Source organism: Tachysurus fulvidraco, chromosome 1 (assembly GCF_022655615.1).
Source record: "Tachysurus fulvidraco isolate hzauxx_2018 chromosome 1, HZAU_PFXX_2.0, whole genome shotgun sequence".
Classification (NCBI taxonomy): domain Eukaryota; kingdom Metazoa; phylum Chordata; class Actinopteri; order Siluriformes; family Bagridae; genus Tachysurus; species Tachysurus fulvidraco.
Window position 1 is genome coordinate 14,584,681 of NC_062518.1, and position 11,769 is coordinate 14,596,449.

Here is an 11,769-nt window from a genome sequence, read left to right on the forward strand (position 1 = left end):
TGTGTGGAGAGAGTGTGTGAGATAATGAAAGTCGTCATGCTAATACTCCTTGATTAAAAGCCTTTTGAAGGTCTGAAATACTATCTCTCCTGTTACAGCTTTGCTTTTCTTTCAGGGAGTTTGCACTAAAGTGTCCACTCAGCATTTTTCAGCTTATTGAAGGCACGCCAGCGTGTGTGTGTGTGAGAGAGAGAGGGGGGGGTGTGTATGTTTGCACAGTCCTTTAAGGTTCCCACTCAGGCCTGAAGATATTCATAGGAATTCCAAAACACGTTCATCAAATCGTTAGTCAGGGGAGTCGGCATCGTGCACTTCGGCTTCTCCACAACGATCGAATGGAAATCGGAGAGAAGAGTAGAGAATGACGCACCGCGCTCTTTGGACGGTGTTGCGTAACCTTGTCTCCAGTGGTCGAGACTTGGGAAGTTGCCATGTTTTGATGAAAAGGCCTTTGAGACTGGTAGGGAGTAAAGGAAGGAGGCTAGACTGTCTGGTCTCTGGACCTTGGTTGCTGTACCTGGCTAGATAGCTTCATAGTTTTCCTGACTAGAAAAGGACAGTCATTTTTTTTTATTGACTTCACAGATTTTATTCAGCCAGATAAAGTTCTTCTTTGAACTGTTCCTGAAAACACAATATTCCTCTTTCTGCTTTAATATTTGTGTATACGGGTAGACACTAAATTTAATAAAAAACAGTATTAATGTCAGGTCATGAATGTTCATCACAGTCATTGTTTGTGTTTTTGCTGCAGAAACGGGATTATTGCTGGTACAGGACTTAGCAAAGATGGATGTGTACGACCCTCAGACCCTCGGCATCATGGTGTTTGGTGGCTTCATGGTAGTTTCGGCTATCGGAATAGCCCTGGTCTCCACTCTTTCCATGAAGGAGACCTCTTATGAGGAAGCCCTGGCTAAGCAGCGCCGTGAATTGGCCAAGGCTCAGCCCCAACGTGGGGACAAGAAGAAGAAGGCAACTGAGAAGAAAGGCAAAGCCAAGAAGAAGGAGGAGAAGCCAAACGGGAAGCTTCTTGAACAGGAGGAACAGCATGACTCTGGCCATGAACCTGCTTCAGAAACGAGTGAACCAGAGCCTGAATCTGAACCCGAGGTCCCTGCTGCACCTGCGCCTGTTCCTGTCCCAGTTGCCCCTGTTGTTCCAGTCATCCCAGAGCCCAAAGTTCAGGTGGCAGTGGCAAAGCCTGCTGTAGCAGTATCCCCACCCGCGCTTTCCCCAAAAGATAAGAAAAAGAGGAAGGTAGCCAAGGTGGACCCAGCCCCAGCTAAACCTGTAGAAATTGTCTTAGAAACCATCACCAAAGAGTCGGCCCCTAAGAACACCAAGGATTCCGCCCATAAGGACTCGACTTCTAAGGCTGCCAAGGAACCTGTTGCTAAAGTTGTAAAAGAACCAGCTGCCAAGGCCACTAAGGGTGCCAAGGAAGCATCTCCTAAGGCTGCCAAGGAATCTGTCACTAAGGAGCCATCTCCTAAGCCTGCCAAGGAACCTGTTGCTAAGGAAGCATCTTCAAAGGCTGCCAAGGAACCTGTTGTTAAGGAAGCATCTCCTAAGACTGCCAAGGAACCTGTTGCTAAGGAAGCATCTTCTAAGGCTGTCAAGGAACCTGCTGCTAAGGAATCATCTTCTAAGGCCACCAAGGGAGCATCTTCTAAGGTTGCCAAGGAACCTGTTACTAAGGAAGCAGCACCTAAGCCTGCCAGGGAACCTGTTGCTAAGGAAGCAGCTCCTAAAGTTTCCAAAGAATCATCTGCCAAGGTGGCAAAGGAAACCACCACTAAAGAACAAGCCACGAAAGCTGCTAAGGAACCAAGTGCCAAGGGAACGCAGGAACCTGCTGCCAAGCAGCAGGGTGGTAAAGCCACTAAAGAACCTGCTGCTAAGGAATCAGACACTAAATCGGCTAAGGATCCTGCTTCCAAGGAACAAGCCGCTAAAGCCGTCAAGGAGCCCGCCATTAAAGAAACAGCAAAGGCTTCCAAAGAATCAGCTGCCAAGACTGCGAAAGAAACAAATGTTACAACTAAGGAGCCAGTTTTGAAGGCGGTCAAGCAGCCTGCTGTTGCTGAGGTTGCCCCAGTGCCGATCGTTCCACCCAAAGCTGAGCCGCCCAAACCTGAAACCTCTTCCAAGAAGAAGTCAAAAAAGAAGGCAGAGCAAGGTACGTGCTACAGATTAACACGTTCTAATGAGTAACAGTAAATGAAAACCTGTAGGTACCAGTTGGCACGGTTTTATTTGCATAATACGTACTTGTACTTGTTACGTAATAGCAGCCTCTGATATTGAGAGATATTTTCTTCTTTTTAGAATTTGAGTTGACTGTCAGAGGAATATTACAATATCTTTACTTTCTCTCCGCTTCTTTTCTGCTTGCCTGCAGCACCTGCGGTGGATGTTGCAGATGTTCCCCTGCTGTTACCATTTAAAACTCTGGTCTCCACCTTGAGCAGTTCCAGTTTCAGTGACTCGGAGACGCAGAAGATTTTGGAGATCATTAGTGACAAGGCGGGAGCTGACACCTGGCAGCTGGTACTTCCTTGTTTTTGTTTTTTTCTTCCACACCCTGGTCTCTGTTTACTCATTCCTCTGTCTGTGCCCCTTCACTCTGTATTCACGACATATAACGACAAACCGGGTAAAACTAAATGAGAGAAATTTTCTCCAGGGTCTTGGTGCTACATAGAACAAAACAGAGCTACATAGAACTCTAAGGACTTAAAGGAAGTTAGTCCTAGCCACATAAAGTGATTCTGTGCAACCTGGTGTAAACACTGCGAGACTAAAGACAGTGCAAACACTTAAAGTTGGGGTCTCTGTTGTTTGAAAGTCAATGTTGGCATTTGAAATCACCAAAACAATCACGCCCCTAACCCAAATGGGTCCCACCCCTGTATTGATAGCCCCGCCCACACATACATACGTAACCCAGGCAACTAATGGAATGTGTCTTTATCATAGCTGAAGGGAAGAACAATACGATTGCAGATAAACAAGCAAGCAAAAATGAGACAAGCATAATCATGCAAAGGACAAAGGCATATATTAGTTCTGTGTAACAAAGCAAAACCAACGTTACTCACCTATCGGGAAGGAAGGTTTGTTTTGTTTTTGTTTTGTTTGGTGGCCCAACGCAGTTTTCGGAAGCATTTCTCAAACAACGGAGACCCCACCTTTAAATCAAACAGCTGATTTTCAGTCTGATTAGTGTGTTATTTAAAGTGGGTTTCATTAGTTAACTCCTCCTTGTCAGAACTGCAGTAGTAGTCGCAACATGTGCACACTTAGACTGAGACACCGCTAACTTTTTGCTTGTTATTGTGATTGTAAGGACTGTTGCAGTCTAGCAATTTACCTTCTCTCTAATTTCCTCATATTGTCTTTGCTTTTAAAGTTTGTTTCGTCTGCTTGTTTGATCTCATTTTTTTTTCCTGCTTCTCCAGGCGTCTCAGAGGGGTGACCCCTTGGCAGCTCTGAAGAAGCAGCTGGAGGAGAAAGACAAGCTCTTGTCTGCTGAGCAAGAGAACGCTGCGGCATCCAAGACACGCATACGAGAGCTCACTAAGGTTTCCGCCCTTTCGTATACCAACGCTGCTGTACATTTAGCATTAATATAGTATTAATCGAACAGTGACGTCCGAGAGCATTTTATTCTCTAGTGTGAGCATCACGGTATCAGCGAGTCCTCAGTTGACACTGTAAATCTCGACACGACACGTTTATATTTACCAGGAAACAGCAACCCTGACGTTTTGTTATGACTAGATGTGAAAGAATCACTCACCCCGAGAGCACAAGCCTTCAGGCTTGAATATACGTGCATAATGGAAGTTACACTGGCAGTAATGTTAACATGATGGTGGCAGTGTAACAGAAGTCGGTCCCTGTGTACACTTCAGACGTGTTGACAGATTAAATCTACTTCTGCTCGCTGGTGGAACCCCATCAGCACTATCATTTGTTCTGTTTGTCGTGTGCCTCCAGGAGCTGAACACGGAGAAGGGCAAGACGGCGTCGGTGGAAACCCGACTGAGCTCCGAGCTGAGCGCTCGCCAGCAGGAGATCACCGCGCTGAATGCCCGCATGAAGGCTTCCTACGATGAGCACACGCTCCAGACGCAGAAGCTCAACAGCAAGGTTCAGACAGCAGCCGATATTTATTAAGATATTTAAGATGTGTCCAGTGTAGATATCTCCATCTCTAATCATGTATGTTGATGGATTTATTTGTACATCTTACCAGTTTCTGTGTTAGGTTTCGTTTTATGGAGCTCTTTTAGTAAACAGCTGTGTACATGGTGTGGTGTTTATCCATGCAGTTTCACCCATGTATTTATGTACATCGTGCATGTTTAGATCCAGAGCCTGCAGGATCGGTTGGAGAACGGCCCTGCTGCCCAGCTCGCTCGTCTGCAGCAAGAAAACGGCATCCTGAGAGACGCTCTGAACAAAGCCTCCAGCCTCACTGAGAGCATGTACATATACACACACATACACACACACACACAGGTAGCCACACAGAGAAGGTTAGCCACTGTTTTAATGCGTATGAAACGTAGCTCTCAAATGTAATGTGTGGATAAACATTTGCAAAAATGATGCTTTTATAGAAAATCTCTGAGTAGCAACCTTCTCGTACGAGTTGCATACCTTAATATCTGTGCTCGAGCCAGAGAATGAATTTCTGGACCTTGTTATTCCACGCCAAATTGCACAGCAATGTGGAAACTCCAACAAACCCAAAGTACTGTTTAAAGAGAGTTAAGCAATGTGTGGTCACTTTGTATTTAAACCCATTGAGTGAAACTGGTTTACTGGCTCGAATATAGACTTTTTCCACAGACAAACATGTGTAGTAGCCGAGTTACTGCTATAATATCAGCCAAAAACTAGATGTCGTCACAATACAGGCCGTGTACAGTTTCCACGAGATATAGAACGGAAAAAAGGGTGGAACTTAGGCAGCTTTCCAACTTCAAGGATTTGGCTTTAGAAGCTGCTACTCGGGTCAAATGGTTTCTGTGTCCTGGTCAGCTAAAACACCACTTGATCTTTGAGCTCTACTCAACATGTACTTCTCTGCAGAGTGAGGAGTAAGTGCTGTTTGAAGTGGCATGTATTTTAACAGTGGCATGTTGTTCTCTTACACACACACACAGACAAAACGCTGAGCTGGTAAAGCTGCGGCAGGACGTGGTGCGTCTGAGCCGGGAGCTGAGCGAACGCACGGACGCTCAACATGCCGACGAGGAGCGCCGGAAAGCGCTGGAATCAAAAATGGCTGCCACCGAGGAGCAGCTCGCCCAGGTCAAGGTGAGAAGAATTTCTGACCTTTTTTAGGGGGCGTCTCGGAAGCATGAGGTCTGTCGAAGCGTGAAGCTTTTATTAGATCCGTTCTCAGTTAACTATTTAGTACATGCAATATTCGCTAAAGTGAAATGACAGATCAGAAATGACTAACATCATTAGATGGAAAACTTGTGTCCTACTTGCAACACCTTCGTGCTAGAACCTTTGCTCAGTACACTTGTGCTGAAACGCGTGTGTGTTCACAGGCAGGGCGTGCGGAGGCTGAGCAGGTTTTACAGCAGGCATTGGAGAAGATCAAGGCCGAGTTGAGTCAGGCGCAGAACAACGGCTCCACCCTGCAGGCCCAGCTGCAGCAAGCACAGCAGGACGGCAGCCAGCTCAGCGGTCAGTGATCTACGTTCACTTCACCTGCAACACTACTGTATTATCGAATAACATGACGAAATATCTTCCTTTGAGTAATACAACACACATCAGGACAAAATCGCGTTCTTCCAGGCGACTCGATCCATTCTTACTTCTCTGTTTGAGACGTTGTTCAGCATTGTGGCATTTGGGATGAGTGAATGAATTACGCTTGTGTTCTCAGAGCTGCAAGAGCGTGTGCGTGCCACAGAGGTGGAACTAAAGGACAGGTGTGCAGAGGTGCAGGCTTTGAAAAGTCAACTTGCTCAACTGCAGCAGGACGCACAGGACCATGTCCTCGTGGAAGTGCAGGCCCCGCTGCAGTCTACAGCACAGGTATTTTCTCTAGGAATCGATCGATCAAATAAAAACCGGTGAGAGAAAACAAAACGGTTACATGATCATGTGTTGTGTGCAGGTGGAGAACTCTGAGGAACTGCAGCAGCTGAAGCACAGGTAAAGATTCAGTAGAAACAAATGCCTTCAAATCCAAAGCTCTGCACTCTGATTAAATGGAATAACCATGAAAGTCCATGTAAATGAGCTGGTACGAGCTGAGAGTACAAAGATGTCGGTCTAAAGCATTGACTCGTAATCCTCGTAAAACAAAAACCTGCTGCTTCCGTTGCTTTCTGTGAACCTTTTGGATTTTCTCCCTTTCTCAGTATAAAGGAGAAGGAGGGCTTGGTGGCATCTCTACAAGGACAACTAGAGAAGATGAGAACAAGTGCAGAGGAGGTACCGAACTCGTCTAATCCGCCTTTTTTTTTTACACTTATACTTTCTTTTAGAAGATAAAATGAGATGTTGGTGTTTCAGACGGAGAGCTTGGTGCAGCAGCTGCAGGGAAGCCTTACACAGCGAGAGAGCAAGATCTCTGCACTGGAGGAGGAGCTGAAGCAGCTGAGAGGACAGACAGAACAGCAGAAATCTACAGTAAGCTTTCAATCCTTGTTATACCTCATTATAAGGCGTGCTTTTTAATACGTTTCACTCTGGCTAGGTTCACAAGCAGAGGATTTCCAGACAGTCAGAATGAATTAATTGCACATTTTTTATACGGAACTCTATTTATGATTAAACGTATATTTTCAATCTTGCATCAGCTTCAGAATCTTGGTTTGAATTCCTTGCCAAATCTCACTATAGAAGGGTTTTTTTTTGGGTTTTTTTTTACCCCCCTTTTTTATATGTGTATTCTAGAGTAAACATGAACCTGGTGTTGAACTGTGTCTGACCACGTTACAGACTGAGAGCTCAGTGCAGCAGCTGCAGGGAAGCCTCACAGAGCGAGAGAGACAAGTCTCAGCACTGGAGGAGGAGATGAAGCAGCTGAGGGAACAGATAAAGCAGCAGAATGAGGCGGTAAGAAAACATTCTCCTCCTGGTGATTTCAGCAGTATTATCCACTCGAACGGTTTTCCTCAAGCGCCCACCGTTGTTGTTGTCGTTCGCAGGCCGAGGCTGCGGAAGCGGAGCAGCCCTTTGAGAAGTAAGGATCTAGTACACGTGGTATTCATTGGTAAAGAGAAATGTAGTTTTCATTGAAAGAAAGGGGGAAAAAATGTCTTATTTTTTTTTCCAGCTTGGAGAAAGACGCTCGTCTGATTACCCTGGAGGAGGAGCTCCTGCAGCTGAGAGAGCAGGTGGAGCAGGCGAAGGCCGAGAGCAAGGTTAGTGTGTATGAAGAACAGCTTTACATACAGAGGTGACGGTGCAGCAGAATGAAACACCCTCTAGGCTAAATGTTCAATCTAAAACAGTTACCAGAGCATTGAGTGATCATAGTGAGTTTTGTGGCTTAGATGCTAAATGTTTCTTTTCTTAACGTGTCTGTGGTGTGTCGTGTCTGTGTGTAGGAGCTTCAAGAGAAAAATTGTGCTGCCTCTGAAGCTCTCGATGCAGCTAAGCGATTGAGTGAAGAAAGACTGAACCAAGCAACAATTGCTCAGGTGTAAAAAAAAACACACACACCCCAGAACACTTACTTTCCTGATCACATCTATGAATATGAATCCTGTAAACCTCAGCGGTCATGGTGGTACCCGTTCTAACACGGCTGTGTACGTGTGCGTAGAATGAAGTCAAACAGAAGCTCGAGGCTCTGCAGGTGGAAACTAAGACGGCGCTCCAAACCCTCTTTCCTCACATCGCTATAGAAACGGAACAGGTAAAGGGATCGTCCTTACACAGGACGCAACGTAGTGCTTCATAAGAACCTGTTATAACGATAGATCTGTGTAACAGCACAGTGAGGGTTTGTGTTGACCTCAACACTACCGCATGGAAAGGGGAACATCTGAAATGGTCAAGCCCGATTAAAAGCTGAGGCACTAATCTATCTGTGTGTGTGTGTGTGTGTGTGTGTGTGTGTGTAGAGTAACTGGTTGGAGCTGTTCAAACTCGGAGCACAGGAGACACTCGCACACAGTCAGCAGAATGCATCTGAAGAAAGAGACTCAGCACTAACAGTAAATAAACACACCTTACTCCTCCCATAAAACATACCGTTCCTGAACTTGTTCACATGACGTGTGTGTGTTGCTTGTTTTACAGGATGCTCTACAGAAGGTAAAGGAAGCTGAGGAGAGACAGACAGAGCTGCAGGCGCAATGTGACCAGTACAGAGCCACTCTCAGTGAAACGGTATGACGTGCATTTGCCTAATCATTTCCTCCTATTTCCTAACACCCAGCTGCTCACTGACTCGTTCACACACACACACACACACACACACACACACACACACACACACACACACACACTCACTTTCTTTCATTCTTTCTTTCTTTCTCACTTCCTCTCTGTGTGTGTGTGAGAGTGTAGGAGGGCATACTGAGGGATTTACAGAACAGTGTGCAGGATGGAGAAGCCACATGGAAGTCCAAGATGTCTGAAGTGGAGGAACAGCGGCAGGCGGTAAACACACACTGACCATGAACACCATGGGAATTTTTTGAAAAGAATTTGTCTGATTCAGTGCAAGTATCTCACACACTTGTGAAAGGGTTCGTGTTAAATGGCTCGGAATCGAAGGAAAAAGAAACATAACGTTTAAGCTGGGAGTCTATGCCTGGCAGTGACGCAGACACAATTTCCCCTTTTTACAGCTCAAAGGGCAGGTGATGCTGCTAGAAGCACAGCTGGAGAAACAGCTGGAGTCCATCAGCTTCACCCAAAGCTGTGCTGAGGAGGTGGAGCAGGTAAGACTCAACGTGTTGCACTCAACACTCACACCTGCCACAGGAGGGTTTGTACGCGTATAATAACTTTTGTTTTTTAACTCCTCCAGCTAAAGACGTTGTTAACGACCACCCAGAGTCAGCTGGAGGCGGCCCAGTCGGACGCTCAGAAACAGTGTGCCGAGCTCTCAGCAGTAAGTCTGCGTACACATTAGGAAAGAGTCTAATCCTCTTCGTCATGAAAAACTGATGCACTGATCTAAGTACAGCTCCCAAGCTCATGTGAGAAGAGAGCTGTGTGTGTGTGTGGTCAATGTCAGAGTTGGGGCCTGTGTTTCAGTCACTGCTGTGCGTTACAGGTCAGACAGCAGCTCCAGGCGGTGACCAAATGTGTACAAAGCAAAGAGGACGTGCAGCCCGGCCAGGTCAGGCTGGGGAATGTAGCTGCTCTGCTGTGTGTGGTGTGGCGGGAAGAAAACTTCAAACTGCAGCTTTTGCTAATGCTAGTTATTGTGTCTGTTGCCTGCGTTTACGTGAAGGTGGCCTCTGTCTTTAGTCAAAGTCTTGCCGTACGGGGGCCTCGTCCTGGACGAGAACTCTGGGCATGGGCATGTGCCGATTATAGTCTGTACCACACGGTTTATAAAAAACAGCTTCGATCGCCAAACCCTTATACGCCACAATTTTATCAGTGAAAACGCCATCGGCACATGTCTGTCCTGAGCGCATGTTGTGCTGAATTCTGGATGCTAAAGGGGTTCGAGTCCTCTGTGGGTTTCTTGTGTCCACATGTCCGTCTAATGTCTTCACGCTTTTTCCCTGACTGGTCTGTAAACTGTTCTGACCTTTGACATCTCGTGGCAGGTGCAGGCACAGCTGGAGCAAGCAAACGTCCGACTGCAGACAGAGGTGAGCGTGCGACAGCACGTGGAGCACAACTACGACCAGGTAACATTCAGAAAGTACCAGGCGGCTTTTATCACATCCTTTAGACGCCGTCTCTTGTATATTGTATATAGAGACAACGGAATCGATCTTAAAGTGTGCGTACGCATGGTCTCTTATAGGCCCAGAGGTGTGTGGGTGACCTGGAGGCCCAGGTGGCAGAGCTGAAGGCAGCAGGAAAAGGAGCCACCACCGAGCTGAAGGTTCCCACAAGCACCACATGATCATCCTTCATAGCAGCTCGCATCAGACGAGCGCAGTTTCACTCACTGTGTGTGTGTGTTAATAGGAGAGGCTGGAGAAGGAGGCGAAGCTGACCCAGGAGCTCAGCGAGACCTCCGCGACACTTCAGCAGAAACTGAACGCCACTCAGGAGGAGCTCACCAAAGAGAAGGAGGTGGTGAAGAGCCTGCATGAGCAGCTACAGGAGAAAGTGCAGCAGCAGGTGCTGTTCTCTTCCCAGTGACCTCTGTCTCTGTTAGGCTGCCAGTTAATTGGTAACTAATCAGCAGTTGATCACACACACATACCTGATCCACATCTCCACATCTACATCCTTCTACATATTCCACTAACCTCATGACGCACTGATGCTCTGTAACCCGAGATATTGCCCGCGTCCTAAACGACGTAGTACGCACTATACACCTACCACTATTAAGCCTATGAAATGTAGAAGGGTAGCATAGTTTCAAATGGAATGATAACTCCACCTCTTCTTGGTGGAATTTTCACTCTGAACTCACTATTTATAACACATCATGCATCAAGTATTTGGGTCGAGCCGATGGTAGTGACGCATTTTGATGAAGGTGTGACGCTCGCGTGACGCTCAAACATCGTCAGCATTGATGTTTCACTTTCAGTTTTAAACCTGTGTGCTTTGTGTGTGTGTGTGTGCGCACTCACGATTTTCCAGTTCGTCCCAATTAACGAAACCTTACTTCACCTTCACCTTTGTGTACGATTCCAGAAACCCCACCCGAGTCTTTCACGTTTAACCAGGTCACCGCCAACTCTACTTTGTTTTAACCAGGTTATGGACACAATAGAGGGCTGTGTGTGTGTATACACTACCCAGATTAGTTTACTCCTATATTTAACAGCACACAATAAGCTGAGATATCACCAGTCATCAATAGAAACATTACTTACAACTTTTTTTAGTTATTATATTGTATTTTCACACTCAAAGAACCACAAACTAACTTTTATGTTGTAATTAGATAAATGACAACGTTGTATAGATCAGATCGTAGTGCGTAAAAAGGTATAATTAATGATAGTGTGTGTTTTTTTTTTTCTTCTCTTTGTGTGCCTTCAGGAAGGAGAGGAGCTGAAGGAAGGAACTTCCGTTTGACATCTCGGCAGGAAGGACGAGAAGCCGAACCACCAAAAAATGCCTTAATTTTTCTTTTGTCTCTAATTGTTTGTGTACTGTATTAAGAGGAGCGCAAAGGGAGGGGCGTGACATACCGGGTCCAAACACAAGTTTAACAACTGACTTATATTTTAAGTAGAATTCTTTAAGTATGTTGTTTTTTTTTTCCTTTCCATCCACGTCCAAGACTCAACACATTCCTCCGATTGTCAGTGTTACGAAGAAGGGCAAAGTGCATGTGCGTCAGACGCACAACCCCGTGCAATCACTCACAAAGACTGTCCTTCACATGGAAGTGAAGAGAAGAAACATTTCACGTTACAGCGATGCAACACGAACCTTTACGCTGCTTGTAGTCGGCTGCTGACCAAATGTGATTTAAAAAATTAAAATAAACATTTAAGAGATTATTTGTGTTTTTGTCTTTGTTCTAACGAGTAAATCTTTGTCTTGTTACGCTCAGCTAAGACGATCCACAAAGCTTTAATCAGATCCAGTTCATCAGTGAGCAGTTTGAACCGTTTC

The 11,769-nt window shown here is 45.9% G+C and overlaps 2 protein-coding genes across 6 annotated transcripts in view; both read left to right on the forward strand.

Annotated features, from left to right (window-relative positions):
* rrbp1b (ribosome binding protein 1b) overlaps positions 1-11,654 on the forward strand; it is a 15,200-nt gene extending 3,546 nt beyond the window's left edge. The window contains exons 2-27 of one of the 5 annotated variants that reach the window (XM_047812303.1): positions 755-2,182; positions 2,405-2,553; positions 3,465-3,587; positions 4,006-4,158; positions 4,378-4,496; positions 5,181-5,334; positions 5,577-5,715; positions 5,921-6,072; positions 6,155-6,192; positions 6,402-6,474; positions 6,556-6,672; positions 6,940-7,101; positions 7,194-7,228; positions 7,322-7,409; positions 7,596-7,688; positions 7,814-7,906; positions 8,115-8,207; positions 8,293-8,382; positions 8,563-8,655; positions 8,847-8,939; positions 9,029-9,112; positions 9,278-9,343; positions 9,783-9,866; positions 9,986-10,066; positions 10,153-10,360; positions 11,188-11,654. In XM_047812303.1, coding sequence (XP_047668259.1) covers positions 790-2,182; positions 2,405-2,553; positions 3,465-3,587; positions 4,006-4,158; positions 4,378-4,496; positions 5,181-5,334; positions 5,577-5,715; positions 5,921-6,072; positions 6,155-6,192; positions 6,402-6,474; positions 6,556-6,672; positions 6,940-7,101; positions 7,194-7,228; positions 7,322-7,409; positions 7,596-7,688; positions 7,814-7,906; positions 8,115-8,207; positions 8,293-8,382; positions 8,563-8,655; positions 8,847-8,939; positions 9,029-9,112; positions 9,278-9,343; positions 9,783-9,866; positions 9,986-10,066; positions 10,153-10,329 — 3,942 coding nt within the window. In that variant the 5' untranslated portion in view covers positions 755-789 and the 3' untranslated portion in view covers positions 10,330-10,360; positions 11,188-11,654. The remainder of the gene's footprint in view (positions 1-754; positions 2,183-2,404; positions 2,554-3,464; positions 3,588-4,005; positions 4,159-4,377; positions 4,497-5,180; positions 5,335-5,576; positions 5,716-5,920; positions 6,073-6,154; positions 6,193-6,401; positions 6,475-6,555; positions 6,673-6,939; positions 7,102-7,193; positions 7,229-7,321; positions 7,410-7,595; positions 7,689-7,813; positions 7,907-8,114; positions 8,208-8,292; positions 8,383-8,562; positions 8,656-8,846; positions 8,940-9,028; positions 9,113-9,277; positions 9,344-9,782; positions 9,867-9,985; positions 10,067-10,152; positions 10,361-11,187) is intronic. The other 4 variants (XM_047812301.1, XM_047812308.1, XM_047812313.1 and 1 more) reach the window with 4 other exon arrangements.
* LOC113657015 (sialoadhesin-like) overlaps positions 1-11,769 on the forward strand; it is a 230,996-nt gene that overhangs the window by 190,514 nt on the left and 28,713 nt on the right. The window lies entirely within an intron of this gene.